Here is a 25,432-nt window from a genome sequence, read left to right as displayed (position 1 = left end):
GCAGAACTTACTGCTCATCCCGTTCCTGCTGAGTTGGTTACTCCATCTGCATTTTTTTCTCCAAATATTCCACATCGTTTGCCAACTACATGATTTGGCATGACTTGAGATATCCCCGTGCTGACAGCTGGCTATAGCCTATTTAGAAATTTCATGTTTAAACAGCAGATTTAATCCGTCTCTCAAATGGGATGAAATGGAGGAATTTAATTGGAATGTGGATAAATGAAAAACGTAGGCCTGATTGAATTTTAAAATGTTCTGGAATATTCGATAAAAAGACAAATGTTACTACTACTACTAACATTTTACTAAGCATTTGAATAGTGCACAAAATAATTATATTTCTAACTAGAAAAATAGTTAAATACGCCTTGACTAACCTGGTCTAAAGTCGCAAACATATAGCTGAACTCAGTTAAGTGCCCTTTACCAGTACAGCACAAACAATGGGACTGAGATACTGAGTCTTTGGCTTTGTCTGTGAGGTTTATTCCCTGCTGATAGTGACCTCCTATTTCTGTTGTTCAGCTCTGGTCTCTGTAGCAGCTGGAGAGTAGTCTGGTCCTGCTCCTGTTTCTCCTGCCTCTGGGTACCTATGACACGCTCTAGGCTAGCCGTGGCAGCCTCTCTAAACGTGGCGTGGGCCCAGGTAGTTTTGGATATTGCACTGCAACCCGCATGCATTGATTTCTGAACAATTTCACATGGCACCTGAAAAAGCTGGCCATGTCACAGTGCAAAGTCTTTGTTGACAGATTTTGGAGGAATCAGGCAGGCTCTGTTTCACCCATACCTGACTATATGGCATATACAGTATTCTGGCCAAATGGTTAATCATGGGCAGACAGGTTTGGATACATGCCTGTCGGAAACTCCCTGGTTAGGCATTTGCATAGTGTGTGGCATGCACTGGTAATACATTAGCTGTTTCGCTGCTAGCATTGGAGCAGTCCCAGGAAAATGTGTAGATGTTGCTTATTCTGTAAGGGACTAGACTGATAGACTGACACACCAGTACTGGCAGTGGGTTACCTGGATGAGGAGACAAACTGATTCTCCCTCGCTTGGCTTCTCAGTGTCACCAGATGTGAGCGGCTCTGCCTATGTGTCAGCTATTACCTTGGAGTACTGTTGTCACATGGGCAAATAGACCAGCTTTTGATCCCCATACAGTACCTGCTTTAGTGCGTCTACGGGTACAGATATACAGTGCACTCCCAAACTTCTGCTAAGCCCTTGGAGGGCATATCAATGTCTATCGTTTATGTCTTTCTGATGTTTTTAACACACCTATCTCTCCTGCAGTTTTGCGCAGATGTGATGGAGGAGTTGGATGCTCTTCTCCCTTTGGCCGTGGTGTGTAAAGAAGAAGCTCTGCTCCCTGTGAGCTCCTGCTATGTAGAGGTGTGTGGCCGGGTGAGCTCGGTTCTCCTGACCAGGCTGGAAGAAAGGCGAAGGGAGGTTCCTCACACCTCACCCCTCAAGAACCTTCCCACCATACTGGCCTCCAGCACATATATCCACCACAGACTGGTTTACTACGAGAGCCAGCTGCGAGACACCAATCGCATGTAAGTGGCTGTTTTAAAAGAGGTTACACATGCTGAACATGTACAACCAAAATCATCGTCACTGACTTACTCACTCATCAGCTATACCGCTTTATCCTGTACTGAGGGTCCTGGGAGACCCGGAGCCTATCTCAGGAGAATTGAGGCACAAGGTGGGGTACACCCTGGACAGGGTGCCAATCTATCGCAGGGCACACACACATACTGTACACACGCTAAGACCAATTTGGGAACGGCAATCAGCCTAATCTGCATATCTTTGGATTGTGGGAGAAAACTGCAAAACCTGGAGTACGGGGAGAACATGTAAACTTCGAATCGAACCCGGACCCTGGAGGTACAAGGCGACACTGCTAACCACTACACCCCTATGCCATCTCAATTAAAATTAAACAGTTTCAATTTCGAGTAGAATTAAAATGGCTGCACATGGATATGTTTGTAAGTTTTTCCGTTTGTGCCAGAGCTATAAAAATATTTAATATACAGAACATGTCTATAAATGAATTAGTGTTAAGACAATTGAAATCAAATTTGTTCCTAAATGAACAGAAAAGTAGATTGAACGCAAACCTTAGCCTTAAGCTTTTAAAGTTTTTATCACTAATTTAATCATTAACTGAATCATATAAGATATTAATATTTAGGATGTTAATTGTATATTAAATCACGGTTGAATTTGTGTTTTTTTCTATAATTACACAGCACGGATATTAGCTCTGACTTTTTTTATATTTATAATTTCTGTATAAATATCATCCATGTCAAATAAAAAATATCTTTAAAAAATTCTGTTATCATTGATGAAGTTCATAATTATAGTTATTTTTTTGTTGTTGATGCTAGTTCAGCTTACGTTTTGAAAGCATACTTTTAGTGAGAGTATCGTCTGCAGATTCCAGTGACTAGAATATTATTTTGACCTGCTGACCTGCTGTTGATCCTTCAAAGATCTCTTTAGTGATTTGAATCTGTTTGTCTGTCTGTTGTCTGCTGGGAAAATAATCTGTCTGCAGCCACAATAAATAACATACTGTATTTTGTTTCACTTGAGATATAAACTATGTAAAAATAGACAGATGGGCAAGATATTTTATTGATTAGACAGATGCTTTAGGTAGACTTTAACCTTTCCACTCTGTTATATACGGAGTGTTTGAAAACTTACATGCACACTCAAAATTAAATCCTATTCAATTCTGTGTTCTATAAAAATAAAAAAATAAAAAAATTAAAAAAAACACGAAAAACATAAATAAAACAGCACATTAAAAAAGACAGTTCTGTCTGGAAAATTGAGGTTTAACTTTTGCATAATGTACATAAAGCAGGAGACATTTGTGATGGGGAGCTTCTCAATTTATAGTTTGTCCACTGGGGTTTTCCCAGCCAGGGAGACTGTCAGGCCATTGCCAGAAATACTAAAATGCCGTAATTGGATTGTAAAGAATCAGAGCGGGACCTGCGTGAGCCTGTGAGTCCTGACAGAACTATTTATCTGCAAAGGATGTGTGTTTGTTCGAAAACAGATGTTAGCTTGCAAAGAGCCAAAGGGAGGGTGAGAGGGAAGGAGGGAGGGAGAGAGGTAGAGAGAGCAAGAAATTAAATACAGAAACGCAATAGGAGAGAGTGATTGATTCAGACAGCACACGTGGCCTTGTGATTTGAGAGTGGGTAAAGGAGATGGTGGGAAAGAGGGAAGGAGAGGAAGTACAGAGGTGGTGATTGACTGACAGGTAATAATCGAGGCCATTTGCTGATATTAATCACTTAATGGCACTTTGACCCGTGAAATGCATGCCTTCTTAAATCTGACCCTTCCGGCTTTGATTCGTCCTGCTGCAGGCCTCTGAGTCTCTTGCCCATCCAGAGGAGTCATGAAGTGACAGAGACAGTTCACGAGCATCTGACCAGCTACTCCGTCCATGTTTGTGCCACCAGCATACTACAGGATGCTGAGAGTCATTACTGGGCAGATGACAAGTCATTTTATGAGGTACAGTATAGATGGCATAAACACTTCTGGAACACTTCATTACATAAATTGTGAATTGGAATAAAAAATTATTAAGACAAGGAAAAAAGTATATACTATATATATATATATATATATATATATATATATATATATATATATATATATATATATATATATATTACAAAAGGTGCAAGCTATTAGTTTGTACCTTGTATGTTGATTTGTAATTACATTTATTAACCATAATTTCAATTTAAGTCGTTTAACAGTGGGTTTTTTTTATTATCGTTGAACATAACAATTGTGCCATTGTAATAATACTTCGTAACAAATTTCCTTTGATTGTTCTCCCTGCAACGCTTCCAATGCTTTTGGTTTCTCAAATTGCTGGAAAATAACCTAATATTAGAATCCCAAGGACTGATGGTTTATATCTGAGCCAGTTTTTGTTTTCCTTTTCCACCCAAAAGAAATCCCCTTTTAGTCTGTAATGTAAAACCAGAAAGTATTTGTGTTAGGGAACAGTGTTCAGCCTTGGCTGAGCTTCAGTCATTTCTGATTTTAGTATTTATTGTTTACATATAAAGCATGGATCAAGGTAAACCTTTTCACATTTGCATACAGTTATTGAGAAGATTCTTTTCTAATGCTTAAATTAGCAGTTTAAGAATAATCTGGGTTATTATTTTACTGACCTCCTACTAACATCACCAATCTGTAACCAAAGGCAAAATTACACCAGACCATCTGTACAAGAGCACTCGATTATGGTGGTCCTAAAACTTATGCCTCCATTAAGGCCTAACCAGACAGCGAGCATACACAACCTTTGTAGGTTGTAGGGCAGACAGGCCTGCTGTGTGCAGGTGTGAGACTGACTGCCCGTGGTTGAGCCCCTGTTGACCCTAAGCTCTGTTCCCTCTTCCCACCATCTCTCTTTCCTTCTGTCCCTCCATGAATCCACTTCCTTCCATGCCAGGGGGTCAGAGCTCCCTGGGAGCGCTTGTCCGGTGTGCTTGCATAGTCTGCTCCTAGTGGCTGCTTGCTTGGCTCGGCTGAAATGGAGCTCGTCCCAGTCCTCATTAGAAGATGTTGAACATGGCTGTTACTAATCTGTTTTTGGTCACACTGTGAACCGGGAGTGCTGTTTCCTCCCTGCCTGAAAGTAATTAGACTCGAAGGAAATTACTTTTTTTTATTCCAAGACTCTCTCTTATTCTCTCTGAATGCCCATAACTCTTTTCTCATCACACAGTGCTCTGCTATCAACCTTAACCTAACCCTTTGCATGAGCAAAGTTTGTGTTTCTGTCATTTTAGCTGTGCGTGTGTTTGTGTTGGGTGATGTTCTGAGGAGTTCTGATGCTTTCTCCAGATCAGGCCTTCGATACGCCCTGTGTCTCGATGGGAATGAAGGGGCCAGGTGTGGAGTGCAGGTGGTCTGAGCGTGAGCCTCAGAGATACTGGCCTCTTGTTTTTGCATATTTTCTTTCCTTCCCCAACTCTCTTCTTTCTCACTCATCCCCTTCAAGTCTTTATTCAGTCTTCCATGCTTCCTGCAGTTTAATCTCTAAATTCAGATTGTTTTTCATTGCCTTTTTATTTCCTCCCCTCTCTCCTCCTCCTCCCTTTCTGTACAGGGTGAAAGGTGTTCGTTCTCTATCCAGATGTGGCACTATTTCCTCTCAGCTTTGCGCAGTGACCTGTGGATCACTGTTTCCCCGCTGTTGGCCCAGCAGACCCTGGCGCAGGTGTTGGCACAGACTCTAGAGCTCCTGCTTCAGCGGTACTCCAGAGCTCGGGCCTCTTACAAAAGACACCCTCAGATCAGGTACCAGACAGCGAGTCATCCTTAACTGTCCTTAAAATCACCTGGCAAACTCATCACGCATGGTTATGACCTTCCACAGACATATTCGAGATCTTTTGATCATGTTTTACCATCTGGTTTTATGTCTCCAGGCTTGTCAGGGATAGTAGATAGACCAGATATAACAAATGGTTCTTATTGTTAATGTTATTGTTTTTTAGGGCAATCAGTTTTTAAAGGAATAGTCCAAAATGTTATTTATTTATTTATTTAGTATTATTGGCCTTTGTTGTGTATGGGTAATTCCTCCAAATATTAAATTCTGGTATAAAAGTTGTTTTTTTTTCTTCTAGGATCGACTAGGATCGAAAGTGCTCTTTATAACAAATATAACAGCTCATAGATGGAAATGATTTGTGTTTCTGTGTTAAGAACATAGTTATGTGAGTTTCATCATGTTTGGCCACCAGACGACCTTACAGAAAGCAGAATGCGTTCCCCCTAATGTCTGACTCTTTACCTTGCGACCTTAATTGTTCGAGCATGACAGTTGGACAGTTACAGTACATTGTCGCATATTTTCAATGCTAAGTCACCAGAAACATTTTTATTAATGCAAACTTTTGAATATATTTTCAATATTTTCCTAATTGCTATTATTCATATACGGATACAACAGATGATATTGTTGAGGGGAGTCAGAGTATTCCTATGAGGCCGGTTCTGGCTTTGAGTTTCTGGAAATGTTCTATAGTTCTGATTGCATATGTAACTAAGCTTGATCGTAATCCAACGTGAAGGCCATCACCCGAAAACCACACACTCGGCTACAGTCTAACTGCGTGCAGTCATCCGCACCGCCTCGACCAGCTCACCATATCTGCAGCGCCTCACGAAACACTAGGCTATCTGTCCAGCAGGAACTACAGGCTTAGTAGGCTGTGTTGCATGTTTTAGTGATTGCGCAGGGCTCCGGATTTGTTCAAACAGGCTCTCTTTGTTAGCACGCTAACCCTAGGGCCTGGCTGTGGGCCCTGCTCGGTCATGCTCCACGGGGCCTGGGTCTTATCGAGGGGGGCTCGTGCGCTGCATTAGCACATAGTTAAAGCGGTTAAAGACTCGGCCAGAGCACACTCTCCTACTCCAGCCGGGGGCCGATGAGAAAGTGCAGAGCACCGAGAGACCGTGGGGAGGGACAAGGGAAGGAGAGTGAGAGTGGAGAGGAAGGTGAGGATGGATGGAAGGTTTGTTTCACGTTTCCCCTGATGCGCATCGCTGCAAGGACACAAAGCTATGAGCTGCTGAGTGCAGACTGAGCCTTGAGTCTTTCACACAGATGGTCCTCTGAAGTCCTTCTTGTGCTCTCTCTCTCTCTCTCTCTCTCTCTTACTGTCTCTCTCTCTCTCTCTCCTTCACTTTCCAGCTGTGGGAGTGAGTGATATTCACAAAGTGTTTTGTAAAGCAGGGGAAGTTTAATATGCTGATGAAAACTAAGGTTTAATGAAGATGGATCTAAGTGGGTGTCTTGTCTGACCTTTCCTGAACCCGAGGTTATGCCGGCATATAAAATGTAGATAAGACCTAAATCTTGTATGTTAAGGGGGAAATATACCAGGGCTTTGGGAAACATAGACATGCAAGTAATGTATTTTAATTCTTGAGTAAGAATTATAAAAAGTGGCTTTATTGTAAAAATAAGATTTTGAGATTTGAAGGTTTTAAAATGTACATCATGGAGGAAGTATAACGTATGCACCTTGTCTAGGAAATCTGGATCAAGTGATGATCCTGACATGCTGTTTAAAACCAGGAAGTCATATAAAACATGCAGTTTAGTGTAATAAGTAAACTCAACCCAGTGTTCAACCTCTCCTACCTCAGAATGGACATCACAGCCATACTTCTCTGTGTGGAGCAGCTGATGTGGTCCGTGTATGACAACCTGGAGGATCTTGTCAGACCGGAGCCGCCTTCAGAACCCTCCAGCACCTGGGTGTACATCATCCACAGCCTGTGTAATCAGCTCCTGGACGTTCTCGTCATCCTAACAGCTCCTCTATTAGAGCTGTACAGGTACCAGAGACGTACCATAACCTCATGGAAATGATATGTGCACTGCAAATGTGTATAGTTATATATTTGCAAAACTAAACACTTGGTTCTGTTATCTAGATCTTTTCAGAATGGTTTTAGTGAAGAAGCGGCGACGGTTCCAGCAGATGCATGTTCACCCTTTTGGCTAAATATCATCAACCCTACGCTCTTCCCTTTGGATCAGCCAAGGTATCGGATACTTTGAATACAAGTAATTAAAATGTCCTAATTTATTATATAGCATTTTAGTTCCAGTCTGAAATCCTTTATAAAAAGTCTTTTATACTGATGTCTACAAAGAAAAAAAAAATCTTTTTATTAATGCGAGATGTAGAAATGACTGCGACTGCTGCATCGTACCACCGCATGTGATAAATATGTCCAGTCCTATCTGTATTTTAAACGATGTATAAACCTTGCATCCTGGAACAGCTTTTTATTTGTTAGAAGTGATAGAAAAATATTTTCCACCACCTGAAAATTGCGTGTTTTCATTTGCAAAATGAAATTTAATTAAACCTCTATAATCGTAATTAAATAAAGGTAATTATAGCCGAACTGGTGAACGTAATGATCTGATATGATGTGTGTCATTTGATTTGCTTTTGCAGCTTGCACAGAGCAAAATGGTTTACACACACACACACACACACACAAATCGTGCGTTATTCCTGCGAGCAGGCCCCCTGGCTTTACTGTTCTAATTCAGACCAGATGCTGATGCCACTGTTGGTCATGCTCTTTATGCTGATGTGCACTGTGCTTTTTCACTTGGGGTGTGAAAAGCTGAATCCGAGCCGTAGGAGGCCTGAGAAACTGGGGCGAATGTCAGGTTGTCTGACATCACCCTCCACGAACACTCTCGCCCCTGCACCCGTGTGATATCATTCCGCCTTGTGATCACACAAATCACCCATGAGCCTGGCTCCCATTGGCCTGAAGGACTGAAATTAGTTTAGTTTTATTACCTTGTCAGGTTTTTGCGTGCCTCTATATGTTCGAGCCTCTCAGAGGCCCCGCAGTGGGGGTGCTGAAGCCGGCGGGCCATGCAGCCGGCGGGCAACTCAAATCAAACTTCCCCCTCGGTGAACAGACTGTTTTGATTATTTAATAAAATAATAATAAAAGAGTAAGGAGAATGTCGATAAATCAAACCATGTTGTGACATGTAGAAAGTCTCTGACTTAGTGTTTTGGGATATGTGTGTGAGTGTGAGAGAGAGAAACCTGACCCCGTAGTGCAGCTCTATGATTTATTGTAACTCTTGGACTATATCTGCTGGATTTGCAGCCTCGTGACACCATAAATCGCTTGCGCTGGAGTGAAGTGCAGCGTTCATCTCTCTGGCAGCCGCCTGCGCCATGTTGTTCTCATGTTGTTCAGCAGCTATGCTCTATTTCAGTCCATCATGTGTATCCGCCATTTACGTGTAAGTAATTAACGAAGGGAAAAAGGCTTTACACTTGCAGAGACAAACAAACTATATTTCGTAGTTTCGTAGAAATAATAACAAGTTTGTGCATTTTTTCCCCACTAAAACTTAATTTGGATTCTTTCCAAATGTTCACCATACTGTCAAACACTTTCTATCCTCCTCGTTTCCACATTCACAGCTTTAACGAGCAAACATATTAGATACGAGCCGGCAGAATCAGAGACATTTAAAGAAAGGCCCCGGGCTGAGCTAGAGTACATTTTGTATTTAGTATAACAAGATAAAAGCGTGCATGCGTGTGTGTGTGTGTGCGTGTGTGTGTCTGATGGCTATACTGATTTCATTTCTGTCTTTCTGTTTGTACAGGGGCGGGGTGGAAAGTGAAAGCTCGGCTCTGTGGCTGTTGAACATGGTGAGCTCGGGACCTGGCTTCTCTCCGGCTCTGCTCCTGCAGGCTATCCTGCACCATGACTGCGTTCTCCTGCGTCTTCTCATCTCCCATTCCTGTAGGAGTCCTCTTCCCTTTCTCCCAACTAATGCAAAACCAACTAACTGGGTTTATTCCAGCTAAGATGTACACATGCAAAGCCAGCCAACACATCTTGTAGAGTGGTTTCTTATGCAACATCACACACAAGCTACTTCTCTTAGTCAGGCCTTACTTACATATAGCATTACTTTAAAGGTAAAAGGAATGCCGGGCGTCACACCCGTGCTATCATATGGATCTAACGTGGCTTCCTATTTGATATATATACAGTATACTGTACTATAAAAGGTGTTAAAGCAATTATTTCGTGTTATATATAGGGCACTAAATTGGGATTTAGGAGTCATTTTAGAATCAGACTCCTTGTGGTGACCGAGGTAGACCGCACTGTTAATCTTCTGACGGTCATTCCTGGTGTTTGGTTCCGTTTAGATCTCCAGATGTTCTAAAAACATAGTTCTCTTGTCTCAGCAGGAAAAAAAAGGTCTACATTAAGCTTTAGAAAGTAAAATCCGACTTGACAAAAGTAACCAGCACACAGCATGCACCTGAGCACGATCTTACATAAAACAGAAATCAGTTAAGGGAGGTTTCACACTGGCAAAAAAATAAATCTACGTAAAACAGCTTTTCGACTTTACCATGTGGACAAGTGAATGACAGTAGCCCTCGTTGCATGTTGTTCTTATTGTATGTTTCGTCTACGTGGATAATAATAAATCTGTTGTTTTTATGGCAGTTATTTACAGGGTCGGGTTGTCAGCTCGCACCTGAGTGTATCTGGACGGTCTGGGGTGCAGGACCTTGCGCAAGGGTCCAACAGCGGCAACCATGGATCTCCTGTTCGGCAGTCCAACACCGTAACCAAAGAGCCAATTCTGCCGCCTGTTGCATGTTATTAGAAAAACTTCTACAAAAAAATCTTTAAATTTATAAATCCTAAGGCACTGAGTTTTAAAAATAACTCTCGAAATCTAAGTTTGTAGCTTACACAAAGGTGACAGTAATAGTCTCTCTCACACACACATAAAAGGAGCAGCAGTGGCTCAGTGTGTTAAGGCTCTGGGTTACTGATCGTAAGGTCGAAGGTCATATAATGGCTGACCCTGCGCTCTGACCTCAGCCTACTAATAAAGCTGGGATATGTAAAGAATAAAGAATTTCACTGTGTAGTAATGTATATGTGATGAATAAAGGCTGAACTAAAAAAAAAAAAAGAAGAACTTAAAAGGTGGCTAGCTGGAGGGACTGTCACGCGGACAAAGCAAAAGGCTCTAGCTAATAACTGTGTTAAATAAAATATCTCTTGCACGAAGACCATAAAGCTAAACAGCTAGCTGATTCATTAGTTACTATTACTTTATATAATGAGATATTGCATAAAACACTGTATTAAATAAGCGCACAACAGCTAGCTAGAATAATAACGCTGGGGATAATAGGGGGAAACAATAATCACAAATATAAATGAAAGTTTTTTTCATAAAGAAGGTCAACAGACACCCGGAAGAACAACCAACATTATCCTTTACTAATTAAAGATTTTAAAATTGGTAAAGGTGTAAACAATATTATTTACCAGTAGTAAAAACCTCTCGTATTTAAATATCGGTGTAATTGACTGGCAGAGATTCGGGGTAGTTTGTGCTTTATGTGCTAGACTCATTTAATGCAAGTAAGCCATAAATTATTATCCTTCCAACAATCCATCTGTCATTCAAAGTGCAATCACAGTGCTGATGGAATTGGGCTCTTTAAGCCAAGGAGGTCTTTGAGTGCTCGTTTTGTGAGTACACAGCTTTACACACCCATCATCATCGCCCTTATCACCCTCCTCATCATCACTGAATCAATAACACTCTGTAATAAACACTCATTTTGGCGTGGGGGAGCAAAGTGAATGACCTTTCAAAATTTGCCTCCCCTTTTCCCTCCACTCGGAGAAGTGTAACCTTTAAAGACTGTTTTGTGCTTTCACATTAATTCACATTATAGAGACCTCATTAATAACCAGGCGGTGCGCTGAGGACGCCTGCTTTAGTGCTGCGGTGCGAGAATCACACCGCCGTAAATCAAGGCGCTAGAGCTGCGGCGCGGCTAATTAGGAAGAAACACAGTGGCTTGGTCATCCACTATGTACAGTTCTTCTCTGGGCTTATTCTCTTGAGTCACCGTCTCCCTGCGTGGTTAGCACTATTCGAAGCCCACCCTTGCTTTCAAATCCGTCAAGGGAATGTTGACGGCGTCTGGGTCCAATTAAGCCCCTTCTGAGCAATGCTTTCTAGCTGTTGTTCTTCGTATCCGGTGACGCATCGGACCTGTATGGTTTTATGAACAGTGTACTACGTGCAACTTGAAAAATTCCTTTCAAAATCCTATGAGACGGAGTATGAGCTTGTTTATTGGGTTAGCATAAAGGCTGTGTTTCGCTTACGTGCCACAGAGCAGCAGCATCTCATTACTTAACAAATACTTTTATTATGTGGAAATTTCTGCATCAGACACAAATCCGTATTAATAAGATGTTTCTTCCGAAATTGTATAATGTTTATCAGTGTAAAATGCTTCATTACACAACAATGCTTTAAATTATAATGCAGACTGTCACACTTTCATGTGTTTCTAGCGCCAAGTTCATAAGACACTACTGAGCATCTTTTCGAAGTGCTTGCATTTATGCAGTTTTTCTGATAATTTAAATCAGGAAGTGATGTAACTTCATCAGGGGTTACTTTATAAGATCAGCGCGCTAAACACTAATGTTATTCAGAGTCATAATTTTATGTCAATTAAAATCTGTGATTTATGACAAAGGCGACGTTCATATTACAATCCGCATTGTTCCGTTTAGATTTTTTGTTCAGATCAGATTTGCTCGTCGATGACGATTCACATTCATAATTACAAGTGACTTTTATCTGACTCTAATGTGGATGCGTGTGTCCTCTAAAATGGCATGCAAGCGCACATCAGTACGTCTTCGCTCACAGCATCTGGGTCACAGCACCTCATGCAGTATTTGCGTGACCACTAATTCATTTCAAACAATGGGTGTGATTTTTAGCAAAACATAATTGGGATTGTACTCTGGAGGATGGCAGGCAGTTAGGATTTGTTGAGGTCCAGAAGAAAAAACAAAGCCAGATGGCATGCTTTAGCTGTTTTATGCAGGTATTGCTACAGTAGCACTGCTATGAAATTCCTGCTTTGCTGGTGTTGATCCATGATGCTAGCGCTCTACACGTGCATTCCGATCTGCACAATTTCCACACAATAGTGTCTCAGATCCAATCAGATTTGTGGGAGAAAAAAACATCGGATTTGAGTCACTTTAGACTGGTAGTGTGAACGCAGCCAAAAGGACTTACAGTACATAGGTCCTGCAGTACATAGGCCGTAGTTAAACTGCAATATATATATTCTGTGTTTTTATTGTATGTGGTTTACAACAGAAAGAATGATTAATTCCTTCTCTGTTTTTTTTTTTTAATACCACCTCCTGTTAAGCTGCAGAATATAAACAGCTGCGCAAAGTAAATTCTTTAATGTGGCAGGTAATTTAGGCATGTCATTTCAAAACAGGCTAGATTTGTGAAAGGGTGCTAACCGTACCTCTCAAAGATGCTGAATGTGTGCTGTGTTTCAGTTTCACACAGACACACACACACACACCTTTTCAAATGCTTGTCATCTTCTACCAGGGACGCCGTAAGACTAGATCTTTCTGTTGCTGTCTCCAGGCCTGTAGGACTGACAGGACCTGTCCAAGGACATTCTGTCAAATCATAACAAATTTTCTTTCCTGTCCTTGGTCAGACAATGTTTATCCAGAAAATCAGATGGCTACCCACAATTCCTACAGAGCCTTTTGTTACATGTGCACCAAGCTTTAGATTCACATGGCCTTGAAGTGTGTATCAGCAATTTATTACATTTTCAGGTACCATAATGAAGGGCAGGATGGGTTTTCTTTTCTTGTGCGCTCTAAAAGTCCACAGGGTAATCTAAATGTACTTCCGTTTAAAAGTTTACTACAGTAGGTAGTCGAGTCCTATATGTACTCTGTTAATGAAGCTGAATCTTTTAGCGTTTTTACGCATCCATACACTACCATCTCTATATCATCATCCCACAGCATCACCAAAACCCAAGAGGAAACAGTTGAATATGCTGTTAACTGGTTACTTGGCTTCTCTGTTTTCAGATCTGTGTTTGGACAGTAAGGTTGAAGTGTCCCCCGAGGCCCAGGAAGCTGCTGCTGAGTTTGTGAGAGCTATTTTTGCCATCCTGTCCTCTCTAAACAACATCCCCAGGGCTCTAGCGCTTGTGCTTGAGGGCTACCTGGATAGAAGACACCTATGGGACCACTTTTGCTGTTTAGCAGGTATAAACAAAATAAATAAATAAAAAAAAAATGCAGCAACTCTTCTCCTCTGCACAATAAAGCGAGCTGCAAAGTCCGTGCTCTAAGTCTTATTTCCCGCCTCGTCCAGTCTGCTGTGTCCCTAATTACCCGAGTATTAAATCTGACCAGCAGGCTAGTTGGTAACACGCATGGACAGGAGAGGCTCCTCATAAATCAAAGCCACAATTAAACCTTCAGCTCTCCCTATGATTGCTTATTTATTGCCATTTCCATTTTAACCTTGTCTCTTTGTCCCCATTTCGACAAAAGCTGCTACATGTATATTCCCTGTTGTGCTAATGGTTAGCACGTTGATTTAGCATACTGACACAGAGACTGCAATTACGGCCTGACACTTTGCTTTTGGAACTGCCTTTGATTTGGGGGTTTAATCCGGTCTCCTGCCGAGCCAGAGCACTCGTTTTTTGTGTTTTTATTACATGCGAGGGGTAATTATTGTTGCATAAATTAGACAAATGAGAGGGGGGTATGCTAGGAGAGGGAGAAGGAGGGTGTGTTGTGAGTGCGCCCTGCTTTTTGTGTGTAACTGAATGTTCCTGGAGGCGTAATTGGCTTAATTGCTGATTGGGCCCACTTCAAGAGGACCAATGAAATCCAGCGCTAGAACAAAGGCATCTATGATGAGCTTTGCTTAGTTCTAGGATTTGCCTGCGTGCCATTTGGTAAGTGACATAATTGGACTTGTCAGAAATGCCAGGCGGGGATATTGCCTTAGTTTTATAATCTTCGCTAATTTAGCTTGACATCTTTGTGTATTTTGAGACGCCTCCTTCCCTTATCAGACGGAAATGGCTAAACAGGAGCACCTTACAGATTTTAATTTAATAGTTTACATTTTAGGGGCCATGTATCTCTGTTACTACTCACACTAGCATCTGCTTCTTCTGTCTGCACATATCGTAACAACATCTAACAAAATTCAAATTTTCCCAAAAGTTTTACGATGAGACATCATCCACGTCATTTGCTTGTCTCATTACCTGAGACAGCATTTAGACCGCTTAAATCCTTCTTCTAAGTGTTCCTCTCTGTTTTGATGATGATGTGATGGACAGGACCATTGCTGACATATGGACAGCTGCTCTCTGATTATAAGCAGAATTGATTAGGCTTAATACAGCAGGATTCTAGAGTTGGATGGTGCTGCCATATTGTTGTAATTAGGTTGTAGGACATTTTGAAAGTTGTAATGTTGGGGAAATATGGAGTAAATGACCCCCCGTGTTGCAAAGACAACCTCAACAAATAGCTACATTTATTTACTGCATGTCTTTGGATATATATATATATATATATATATATATATATATATATATATATATATATATATGTGTATAGATAGATTTATATATCCATGGTTTATTTAAGTTTATCCCGAGTTTAAGAATTAGAAATCCTGGTTGGATGAATACAACAGCTTCCCGCACACTGTGTGTGTATCAAATGTCTCTTCTACATGAAGGACTTGTGTATTTCTCTTAACTGTTGTAGCATTATCTTCCTGATTATTATAATTCTTTCCTTAAATGTTACTGTGAAGTGCATTATGGCTTCCAAATGCAGTGCTAGTGATACCAGCAGCAAGACGCAGAGGAGTGAGAGTAAAGAAAAAGTTTTTATACAACATGAAGGTGGAAAATCAGTGAATGATATTGCTCATAATGTAGACAAGTCACATCCATATAGTACAGGAACACTGCAGTATCCCATATAGTTTCATTACGTATCTACATTACGGGATTGTAACATGGTGTTCCTAATGCATAAGGTTCAGTTTCTCAGAATAGATCTTGAACGTTAAGTGTTATTTTGTTTTTTCATTTCAGTTGATTTAATGTTTTGTTAAGTTGCAGTTGCATAGTGTTTTTCTGACTTGGAGAAGCAATTTTGTGGTTCTCTTTGTTTGACAAAGCAATCTAAATGCATTTACTAACCTCAGCAACAGGTTCCCTCGTGGACCAGCGGTTAGCATTACGGTCAAGACCAGGGTTCAAGTCCTGTTCAGGGCATTGGCTTCATTGCAGGAAAGAAAAGAAAAAAAACTGCCGTTAGCAGTGTAGGCTTTTCATTGCTGTATTACAGTTGAGTGATAAAAAAAAGCAATTATTGGATATTGTTTTGAAGTCATTTTTGCGGAATTCTACTGGGGTAATTTATTTGACCTTATCCTAAGGTCTTGTAGTTAATGTTGGTCCAATGTCATCAAAGTAATTCTTTGCTCTCTAATCCTTCAAGTATCCCAATTTCCATAACGTAGTGTTTTGGCAGCCAACAATAGCCCATTCCTATCCAAAAACTTGCCTAAATCATGAGCAAAGCACACTTAACTTGCATTTTTAAAAATCGTTGAGTGGACTTTACTGCTCGGTTGTTTAAACTGGCTCTGTAACCTTGTGTGGTCTTTGCAAGCAGATGCCATGGCAAGGTCACAAAAGAAACTAAAAAGAAAAAAAAAATGCACGTTGCTTTGATGAAAAAACTGGAAATGTCAAAGTATACTATTGGCAGGAAAATTAAGTCTTGGCCAAAACCTGATTTCTTGATTGCTTTCCAGAATTTAGCCACAGTAACATCTGGCAGGATTTCCCATGCTGCCACACATTCATGATTTATTGAGTGGCATCAGGCTTGTTGAGTTCATTTATAGTTTTATGGAAAATAATGGGCTTAACTGATTTGAATACATCTAAGTATTGTACTTGTTTATGCTGTAGTGAAATGTACAATTAACCGTGTAATCCATTTAAAGTCAGCCTAAATGAACCGAACAGACACTTACTGACTGCCATAAGTGAACAGATCAAATTTTATAACAAATTTACCAATTTTTGTAACTAACTGAACTTGTATTTTGACAGATCCAGTGAAAGTAGACCCTGTGCTGTTTAAGTGTGTCAGAGACGTCGTCTTCCAACCAATCCGCAGCCTGTTAGGGCACTTAGTGAGCATGATGCAGGCTTGTGAAGAACGATCTGGGCCTTTGCTTAGGCAAAACCTCCCTGAAAGTATATTGACCAAGATCCCCAAAGAGTGGAACTTTGTACCTCAGGACGCTAAGACGAAAGACAGCAGCAGGAGTAAGTAAAGTCTGAATGCGAGTTTTTAAAATCTGATTAAAATGACCAAGACATCTTGTTTGAAATATTAAGTTATGATTAAACTAAGAATTAAAATCGTTTAATTTAATGTTGAACTCTCAGTATTTTGAAAACAAAAAATAAATAAACAGCAGTAGTCTCATCTGTAAATTATTGTATATTTTTAAAAAGTATTTTCTTTTGCATTGTACATTATAATCTTTATTTACATAGATATTACATATAATATGATATATTACATATCAGTCAAAATGCAACTTATTTAATGATAAGTTAATTGAGTTACACTGTAGATTTAAATATAAGTATTAAACTAAATAAATATATTTTAAAAATAAAACATTATTTTTGTATTATGGTCAGTGTATGTGCCATCTGGCACATCGAGCAATGGAGACTCCCCACCCTCGAGGTATATCCCTCGTTTTTGTGGGATTGACTTAAGACGTTGGGTTGCCAGCTTGATGCCCAATTGTCAATCACACTATGGGCAATTTGAGAACGCCAATTAGCCTAACCTGCATGTTTTTGGACTGTGGGTGCAAACCAGAGCCCCTGGAGGAAACCCATCAAGCACGGGGAGAACGTGCAAACATGCACACAGATCTGAGGTGCTTAGTAGACAGAGGACATTGTTACCAATAAGCCACTGTGCTGCCAGTAGGCCGGGTACAGGTAGCATTTTCCACCTCACAGTGATGTTGGTTTAATCCTAAATGTATGTTTCTGTGCTTGTCCTTCCTGCATACATGTGTATGCATGATTTTAGCAGGTATTACAAGCTTCAGAGAAGTAGTCCAATGTCTTAACCACTGTGCTACAAGTTTATGCCGCTTACAAAGGGGCTCAGACAGTTACAGTCTAGGTTACAAACCAGAAGGTCAATGCTTCAAGCCCCAGCACCATCAAGCCTTAACCCTATCTGCTCCAGAGCCCCTGTATTACCCCCAGTTCCTAATTGGGATATGCAAAAAAGAGAATGTCACTCTGCTATGATGTACATGTAATGGTAATTATTATTATGAATTATTGGGATGAGTTCCAGATGCACCACAAACCGGACCAGGATATACTGTAGCAGTAACTGAAGAACATCTTACTGACATGCCAGTTATTTGAATTAATTGAGCAAATTAAAAGAATAATCAGAGTTAGGTTTTCATTCTGCTTAATTAGTAGAAGATCAACCAGAAGAAAACAGTCCAATTTTTCAGAATATTCACAAAATCATTTTTTTTCAACCACTTCATAATATCACTGTTTTCTCCTTCTTTGTAGTCACCATTAGTCTGAGTGTTCAGGCTCTCTCCTTCATCTTCACCCACCTCCCGTCCTGTGTGGCCTCTATCCCCCTGCCTGTCCGCTTCCTCTTTCACATGGCTGAAAAGCATCAGGGCCAAAGCACCAGACAGACAGGGCGCTTGGGTCTGCTTATCCAGGCGCTGCTCAGCCTCCTGTGCCAGGGCCTGGAGAATGGCGAGACCCTGGAGATGGTATCTACTGAGCCCTTGGAGCGAGGGGTCAAAGAGCGTCTGGCGCTGCTGTCTGAGTGCCTGCAGGTGAGCCTGGGCCTGGAGAAGGGCAAGCCCAAACCCATTGTGCATAAGATCCTGCAGGGTCTGGAGGAGAAAAGGCCCAAGTGGAACTCCATCCAGCTGCAGAAATCACACAAGCTCTGCAGCGAGAGGTGAGCGCTGAAAACGGAGCTATGTGTTAATCAGTTACAGTAAAAGGTTAATGTTATGCGATTGCAAATGCAGCTCTAGCGATTTCAATATGTTTGCAGTAAAACTGATTAACTTAATGCAATTGAAAATATACCATCGGGGGAAAAAATGGCTTTAGTTTTGGCTCCCGTGTATGGACCAATATGTTAATGTATAATTTCAAACTAGACTTATTGTGACTTTTGCTCTGCTGAGTTTCTCAAAGTTCAGTCATTCAATCAATGAGCAGTTTGCATTCAGGGAAATTGCCTGATTTGTTTGATCATGAATTTAATACCACATTTAACGTCAACCGTGACCCTGCCAACATCACTTCGGAGAAGAGGCGAGCTTGATGTTTTTGGAGAAATGACATCACTGCTGATTTTTTTATCTATTTTTTTAACACAAAAAACCACAACTTCTATCACAAACTAGCAATGTTCCTTACTAAGTAGATAGCCTTGTTTAAAATGATTTAATGTCATATAATAAATATATAGATGAAAAAACAAGGTAAATTACTGCCAGTATTCCAGGAAATGTTTTTCCATAAATGACAGGAAAGACAGCAACAAAAAAAAAAGGGCAGAAAGGGGCATAGTAGGAAAAAAAAAAAACTAGGAAGAGTGATTATGTATCACCTGTCTCAGACACTCAAGAGATCCATTACTATTCATTAAAATAACCTTCACTTTCCAGCACTGTTTGTGTTGTAAACAATCAGCGTACAGTGCAGCGGCAGAGTGCACGTTCCCTAAAAAACCTCCCCCCCCCCCCTTACTTGTCAACACACACTGACATGCACACACACCCCTACGCAGTCTCTTGTCTTTGCAAAGTAATTTGTAGAGGAGAAGATGATTGCTCTCCATCATGGTGACCCTGGCAGGGCTTGACGGCGTGCATACACAGATGAAGATGAATGCAGTGGGTTCGGGCGGCGGAGGGGGTGTCCTGCCTCTTTCAGGGCACATTGGCTCTAATGACGTGATTGATAGCTTGTCCCGGATCCGCCGAGCCTCTCATTAATCAAGCCGCTGACTGGATCCAATCATTTGCTTCACCTGCACACTGATGGACAGGGAAGGATGTGGGCCCAGGTGCTGACACGTGGCCTGCTCAGGGCCTCGGTAGCTTCTCCTCAATGTCAGCGCCACTAACGGCCTCCTGACAGCCAGCACTCACGACGTCTCACTGCCTGACTGCTTAAAAAAAGGGGAGGAAGTGAGAGAAAAACAGTGACAGCAGGTGTGGGAGGAAGGTGTCTATTTCTTTTTTTTTTCTTTTTTTTTTGCTCGTCGTGAGGTGAGATATGTGAAGAGGTGGTGTGGACCTTAAGGTTTATGGTACAAATAGTGCAGCATTTTAGTGTGTTTCCTGTGTTATGTTTAAATGAAGAAAAAATGTTTAAAAAAAGTGCTTTGGGCAACATGCCAACATTTCAGCACTGGTTACACTGCTAAATTGTCCTCGCAATGCCCATCTGATAGCTATTTGTCAGCTCGTGTTCCTCATGCTATATAAGCAGAGACCGTTTACGTGGATGCATCTCTCTCTTTCACTCTCTCTCTCTCTCTCTCTCTCTCTCTCTCTCTTTCAGCACATTCGAGCGTGTGGAGAGTGGCCCGGCGCGGGATCGAGGTGGACCCAGTGAACCGACCGAGCAGAAAATGTGTGCTGTGCTGCTGGCGCTGAGCCAGGGAGCAGGTGGTATTCAGAACCTGCAGCAGATCCATCACACCATCCAGCTCAATGAGGTGGGCACGTGCTGGTTTTTACCAAGCAATTAAGCAGCGCTGCATCCACAGACAAAAAGAGTTTAACACTTAACTCGCTCACACACACACTTACACCGGAGAAGGTTTGGGGCAACCCATAACACCTGTGTGGCTGCATAACACTCAGGGATAAAACGGTTTTTCTTAGGTTATTTTAGGATTGGTTTGTCATACAGTTTTTTTTTCTGTTTTTGTATCTTTTTATCCTTTTGTCTGTCCATCTTGATGGTGAAGGTTCTACTTAATAACCTTGATGTCGTCTTTGGATTCTGCATTCATACGAAGATGCTTTCTGTCATTGCTTGTGACTGGAATTGCTTAAATAGTTTAAGGACTGAAATTTCCACAGACAGTTTTTGTACCAGTGAACAATTGGAAACCTCAACGAAGTGGACTTCATGTTAACAAAAACTCTTTTCTTGCCCCGTAGCACAGAGTTGTAGAGAGGATTTAACTACGTATGGTCACTCTGTATTGGTATGGCTGTAACTACTGTAAAGGAGGTTGGGTTGCCTTTTAAATTTGGTTCTCTTGAGGTTTCGTCCTTATGTCGTTGTAGGGAGTTTTCTTGCCTCTTGCTCATACTGATAATGTGCAGTACTGTATATAATCAGTACTGTATATAATCATTAACCCGCTATATATTTCTTTATATTTTATAAATAAGTTCTCCAGGCTTCCTAAAAAATGTTTTTGGCTCTCGGTCCAGTCCCTGTACTCCATTTTCAAAGGAATGTTTTTTGTTTGATCAGCCACACAGTGACCAATAAATCATTCAAACATTACATTTAGGCATTTGGCCGACGCCCTTATCCAGAGCGACTTACATTCTTATCTCATTACACATCTGAGCAGTTGAGGGTCAAGGGCCCAACAGGGACAACTTGGTGGTCGTGGGATTTGAACCTGGAACCTTACAGACCGTAGTCCAATGCCTTAACCACTGAGCTACCCCTGACATTAAAAACCTTCTAACATAAGGCTTAAACCAGGTGCAGAAGATGCGAATGATGATCAGGCCGGTGATTAGTGTACTGATGATGCTGAAGGCTGAGTGGTTGGAACAGAAGAGAGGGGAAATGAGATTGCTGCTGAGATGGTTACATAAACAAGCACATTTTTTATTGAATCTTCTAGCACTTTGCAGCCTGTTGCAGTAAAACATTTGGTCTCATTTCTTTAATTGAATCTACATCACTTAATTTAATATGAAGAAATGAGGAGTGGCTCAAAGCCTTTGCACAGGACTGTGTATCCAGATTTTTTTTTCTTCTGTGCCGCTGCTTTGCGACAATGTCCATTGTTAAAAAGCACTATGAACTGAATAGAGTTTGGAATTGGTCCAAACAGCAAGGTCAAATACTGTACTGTTTAAACCATAAAGTTTTTTCTTCTGTAGCTTTCTTTCTGTTTTAATGTAAAGCATAAAAATTAACAAGAAGTGTGTGTGTGTGTGTGTGTGTGCGCACACCTTACTTTGATGATAAAATAGTTCAAAAACTGTTGCCACATCACCCGTATACTGTATTTTCACATTAACCAGTTCGATTATGTCTGATGGTTTTTGACAGTATTTGAAGCTGTGTTTCAAGTTAGTCTTAAGTGACATACTTCCTCGTGTCACATCTATACATATCTCTGTCCTCAAATTCTATTCTGGATTAAAACTGATTAATTTCTACCATTGTCGGGCCAATTACTAAGGGAATAGAGAGAAAAAGAAATGTCCATTACTTCCAAAATTGGATATGGAATAATTGTAGAGATGTACTCATTTGTCCATTGGTGTGTTCAATAGGCCTGTGGAGATTCCTGCTTAATTTTACCATTTTAATGGGCGCTTGTGAAATGTAGTCTAATAATAATGTACGTCTAGACTCATCCAGGTTTGCATGAGCGTTGCTATCTTTGTCCTTTCAATCATTTCATCCTCACGTGCTGTCTTTTTTTAGAGGGTTTTATTTAACTTACGCCACCGTATTCTCTCTCTCTCTCTCTCTCTCTCTCTCTCTCTCTCTCTGTCTCTCTCTCTCATACACTTTTCTCTCCTAATTTTTTTCAGGGCTTGTTAAGGTCCAAATTCGCTTCTGGTACATCTTCTCCCGAGGGACATCCATCTGTCCTCTTCTCCTCGGCAGCAAACCCACTGAACAGTTCGCCCCACTTTAACCCGCTCTTTCGCTTTGACCACGTCGGCTCCGCCAAGTTTGATCAGGTGGGTCTCTTTTTATTTCACTGCCTTCCTAAAGTTCACTCTCTAGATACATGTCATGTGGCGTGTCATTCCCTTCTAGTTTTATTTAAAGCACTTCATTTATGCTGTGAACTATTTTTCGCTTCTTCTTCTCCTTACCCCGCCCGCCCACCCCCTTTCCTGCTTAAGCGAGAGCTTTTCCTCAAGGCCACAGGAGCAGAGCTGGCAAGGTGAACACCAGAGAGGAACTTTAAAGTGCTTTTCTGGGATGAACTCCCTGATTCTCTGTAGGTCGCGCGGTCCCACCGCAGTATTTTATCATGAAGGGGGGAGACAAAGAATAAAAAAGCTTCTTAAAAAATGGTTCTTAAAAAAAGAAAAGGTGAAAGTTTGAAAACACTCGAGAGGTGAACTCATGAAGTATGAGGTGGCTGTGGATTGAAAGAAAGAATTAACAAAACCACGTCCCTCGTGAGTGTACGATGTCATATTTGTTGCGTTTAATTATGCTCTATCTTAGTCCCATTGAACTTCTTGTGGCTTTGGGTTGAGATTTGAAGGTCAATCAGTGAAAGAAATCTTCAGGAGAACTTTGTACTTTTGTTCGTCTTTTGTTGCTGTTGAAGTTTTTTTTTTTTTTTTTGTGTGTGTTTCCTAAGCTCAAAGGCTAATACTTCACCCATTGTTGTGTGCTAGCTGGAGCACTCGTAATCCTTTTCTGCTTATCACAAGCGGTTGCAATGCTTTGCATAAAGCACCTTATTAAGAGGATGATTAAAAAGCTTCCCCAGCTTCAGGTGCTTGTGCGGTTTATCAAATCAAACGGAGAGGAGGGAAAGGGGGAAAGAAAAACAACACGAGTGACGAGCCATCAGTCAGTCGTTTGGCGGGAAGGAGGGGCTGCCGTGTTCTCCTCTTTTTGTCAATAAAAACTCTGCCTGAAGTTAAGAGTGACATTTAGGCAATCAAAGCAATCAGATTTTGATTTGCCGTGCTAACAAAGGGCCAGACTCCACATCCTCGCTCAGAAACAGGAAGGGAAAAAAAAAAAAACACTGGGCAACTTGCCACACAGAACAGCGAGAAGAATAACGACTCCTCCACCAAAATTGATTTATCTTTTTATAAATGATGGCTACATCCTTCACCAAATGGATTTAGAAATTAATTGCTGTCTTATTGAAATAAAAACCTTCTTGTGCAGACATGATAGATAGATTCTGTCGGAGAGACCTCGTCCAGGACCTCCTCCTCTTTAGTTAGTCCGGCCCAGCTGGAGCAGTAATTTTGTGATCGTATTAACGTTGATTAATAACTAACAATACTCCCTGATCATTTGTCAACAGTCAGCTACGAGCACGAGAGAGTGGGACTGGGCTCAGCTGCTGTCGGCCTATCAGAGAGCGAGACAGGTGACCTTCACAGATCTCCTGGCTAACAGGTAATGGTTGCTTGATCTCTCTCTCTTTCTCTCTCTCTCTCTCTTTCTCTCTCTCTCACTTCCTGTTTCTTAAGAAGTCCTTCTTGTCAACGTGTTTACATTAAAGCAGATTCCAAATCATAGGAAATCATTTGGTGTATGTATGGGGGTGTTTAAGTCAAACCAGTGACTGAGTGAAAACTCCCTTGATTTCTCTTTAAAATCTCCTGATACACTCATGCAGTTATTCCAGCATTTCACTAGTCCTTGGGTACCAGCAAGGTAGAAGTTTTAGTCACATCTATCTAATCTGAAACGCTGGCCTCCCAGGAACTCCTTTCATGGTGACAAAATGTGGCATGGCTTGGAGTGAGGTCAGGACTGTACAACAGGTGTGGCAATAACTCCCAGATGAGTTCCTGTAATGTATGCACAAGCATTCACATACACCACTTGCAGATTGCAGAATGACTGCAGTCAGCTCTGAGCCACCTTGAGCGGTATTGTCGTTCAAGAACACGCGGTTTCTTTAAAACATTTGCACTGTTTATTAGAGTCTCATTACTGTACTGGGCTTGACGTCTTACAGTATGTAAATGTCCAGCGATTTTTGCCTTCATTCACAACAAATATATCAAAAGTCCCAGTTTGACTTGAACAGCCCTTAATTTAAAAAAATCATTATCCAATATTCTTTCATTAGCCCTATAGCACTCGTTATGGCTAGAGCTATTTAGCAAATGGAATCCTTTGAATCTTTTAAGGGTGAAGCACATCTTGCTTGCCTAAGCTGCATTAGGGTGAATTTACATTATGACATCAACGTTAAATCTGATATTCTTTGTACCCTTAGTTGTACCACTCAGCTTAACAAATTCTTGTCATTAAAGTTAGTTAATACATTTGTTTGTCTTTTCCTCTAAGTGGTGAGTAAATCCGGTTCACTGTTTGCAATGTCAACCAAAGTAGGCCAGGTTTTGTTAAGAAAGAAATCTGACTCATGAGACAAGTGAAATGTAAGCAGAATGTAAAGTAACGGGGGTAGACAAAGCTTAACCAGTGGGTAAGTGAAAGCTCCAGCGAGCAGCCCGGTCCCATGTTTTGAGGCATCTAATATATATATATATATATATATAATAAGGTATAAGCATTAGTCTGTATACTTTTTTGAAAAAATTATGTAGCAAATTATGTTTTTGGTGAAAACTCAACAGGGTCTTGGTCTTTATTTCCTCTTGTTGTGTTTCACTCCCAGCATGAGAGTTAGCGTATGTAAAGTCTTTTAGCTGCGTTGTTTCTAGCATCCGCGTCTCCACATACCGTGTTTGTTTTTAGAAAAAGATTGCCTGTTATTCATCTGTCTAGTAAAACGTGCTGTAGCATCGCCTCCGATGTTGGTGTGTATAGAGAAGCAGGTGGTGAGATTC

The 25,432-nt window shown here is 41.0% G+C and overlaps 1 protein-coding gene across 3 annotated transcripts in view; it reads left to right on the top strand.

The window, feature by feature from the left end:
• The window catches only part of kiaa0825 (KIAA0825 ortholog), a 127,001-nt gene that overhangs the window by 37,165 nt on the left and 64,404 nt on the right, over nt 1-25,432 (top strand). For all 3 annotated transcript variants that reach the window (XM_053481680.1, XM_053481679.1, XM_053481681.1), the window contains 12 exons: nt 1,309-1,574; nt 3,420-3,570; nt 5,192-5,382; nt 7,243-7,434; nt 7,534-7,644; nt 9,257-9,396; nt 13,585-13,764; nt 16,665-16,883; nt 18,183-18,591; nt 20,214-20,370; nt 22,454-22,606; nt 23,932-24,026. In XM_053481680.1, the coding sequence (XP_053337655.1) occupies nt 1,309-1,574; nt 3,420-3,570; nt 5,192-5,382; nt 7,243-7,434; nt 7,534-7,644; nt 9,257-9,396; nt 13,585-13,764; nt 16,665-16,883; nt 18,183-18,591; nt 20,214-20,370; nt 22,454-22,606; nt 23,932-24,026 (2,264 nt within the window). The remainder of the gene's footprint in view (nt 1-1,308; nt 1,575-3,419; nt 3,571-5,191; nt 5,383-7,242; nt 7,435-7,533; nt 7,645-9,256; nt 9,397-13,584; nt 13,765-16,664; nt 16,884-18,182; nt 18,592-20,213; nt 20,371-22,453; nt 22,607-23,931; nt 24,027-25,432) is intronic.

The sequence above is a fragment of the Clarias gariepinus genome, chromosome 21 (genome assembly GCF_024256425.1).
Source record: "Clarias gariepinus isolate MV-2021 ecotype Netherlands chromosome 21, CGAR_prim_01v2, whole genome shotgun sequence".
Lineage (NCBI taxonomy): Eukaryota > Metazoa > Chordata > Actinopteri > Siluriformes > Clariidae > Clarias > Clarias gariepinus.
This window is presented reverse-complemented; position numbering and strand designations above follow the sequence as displayed.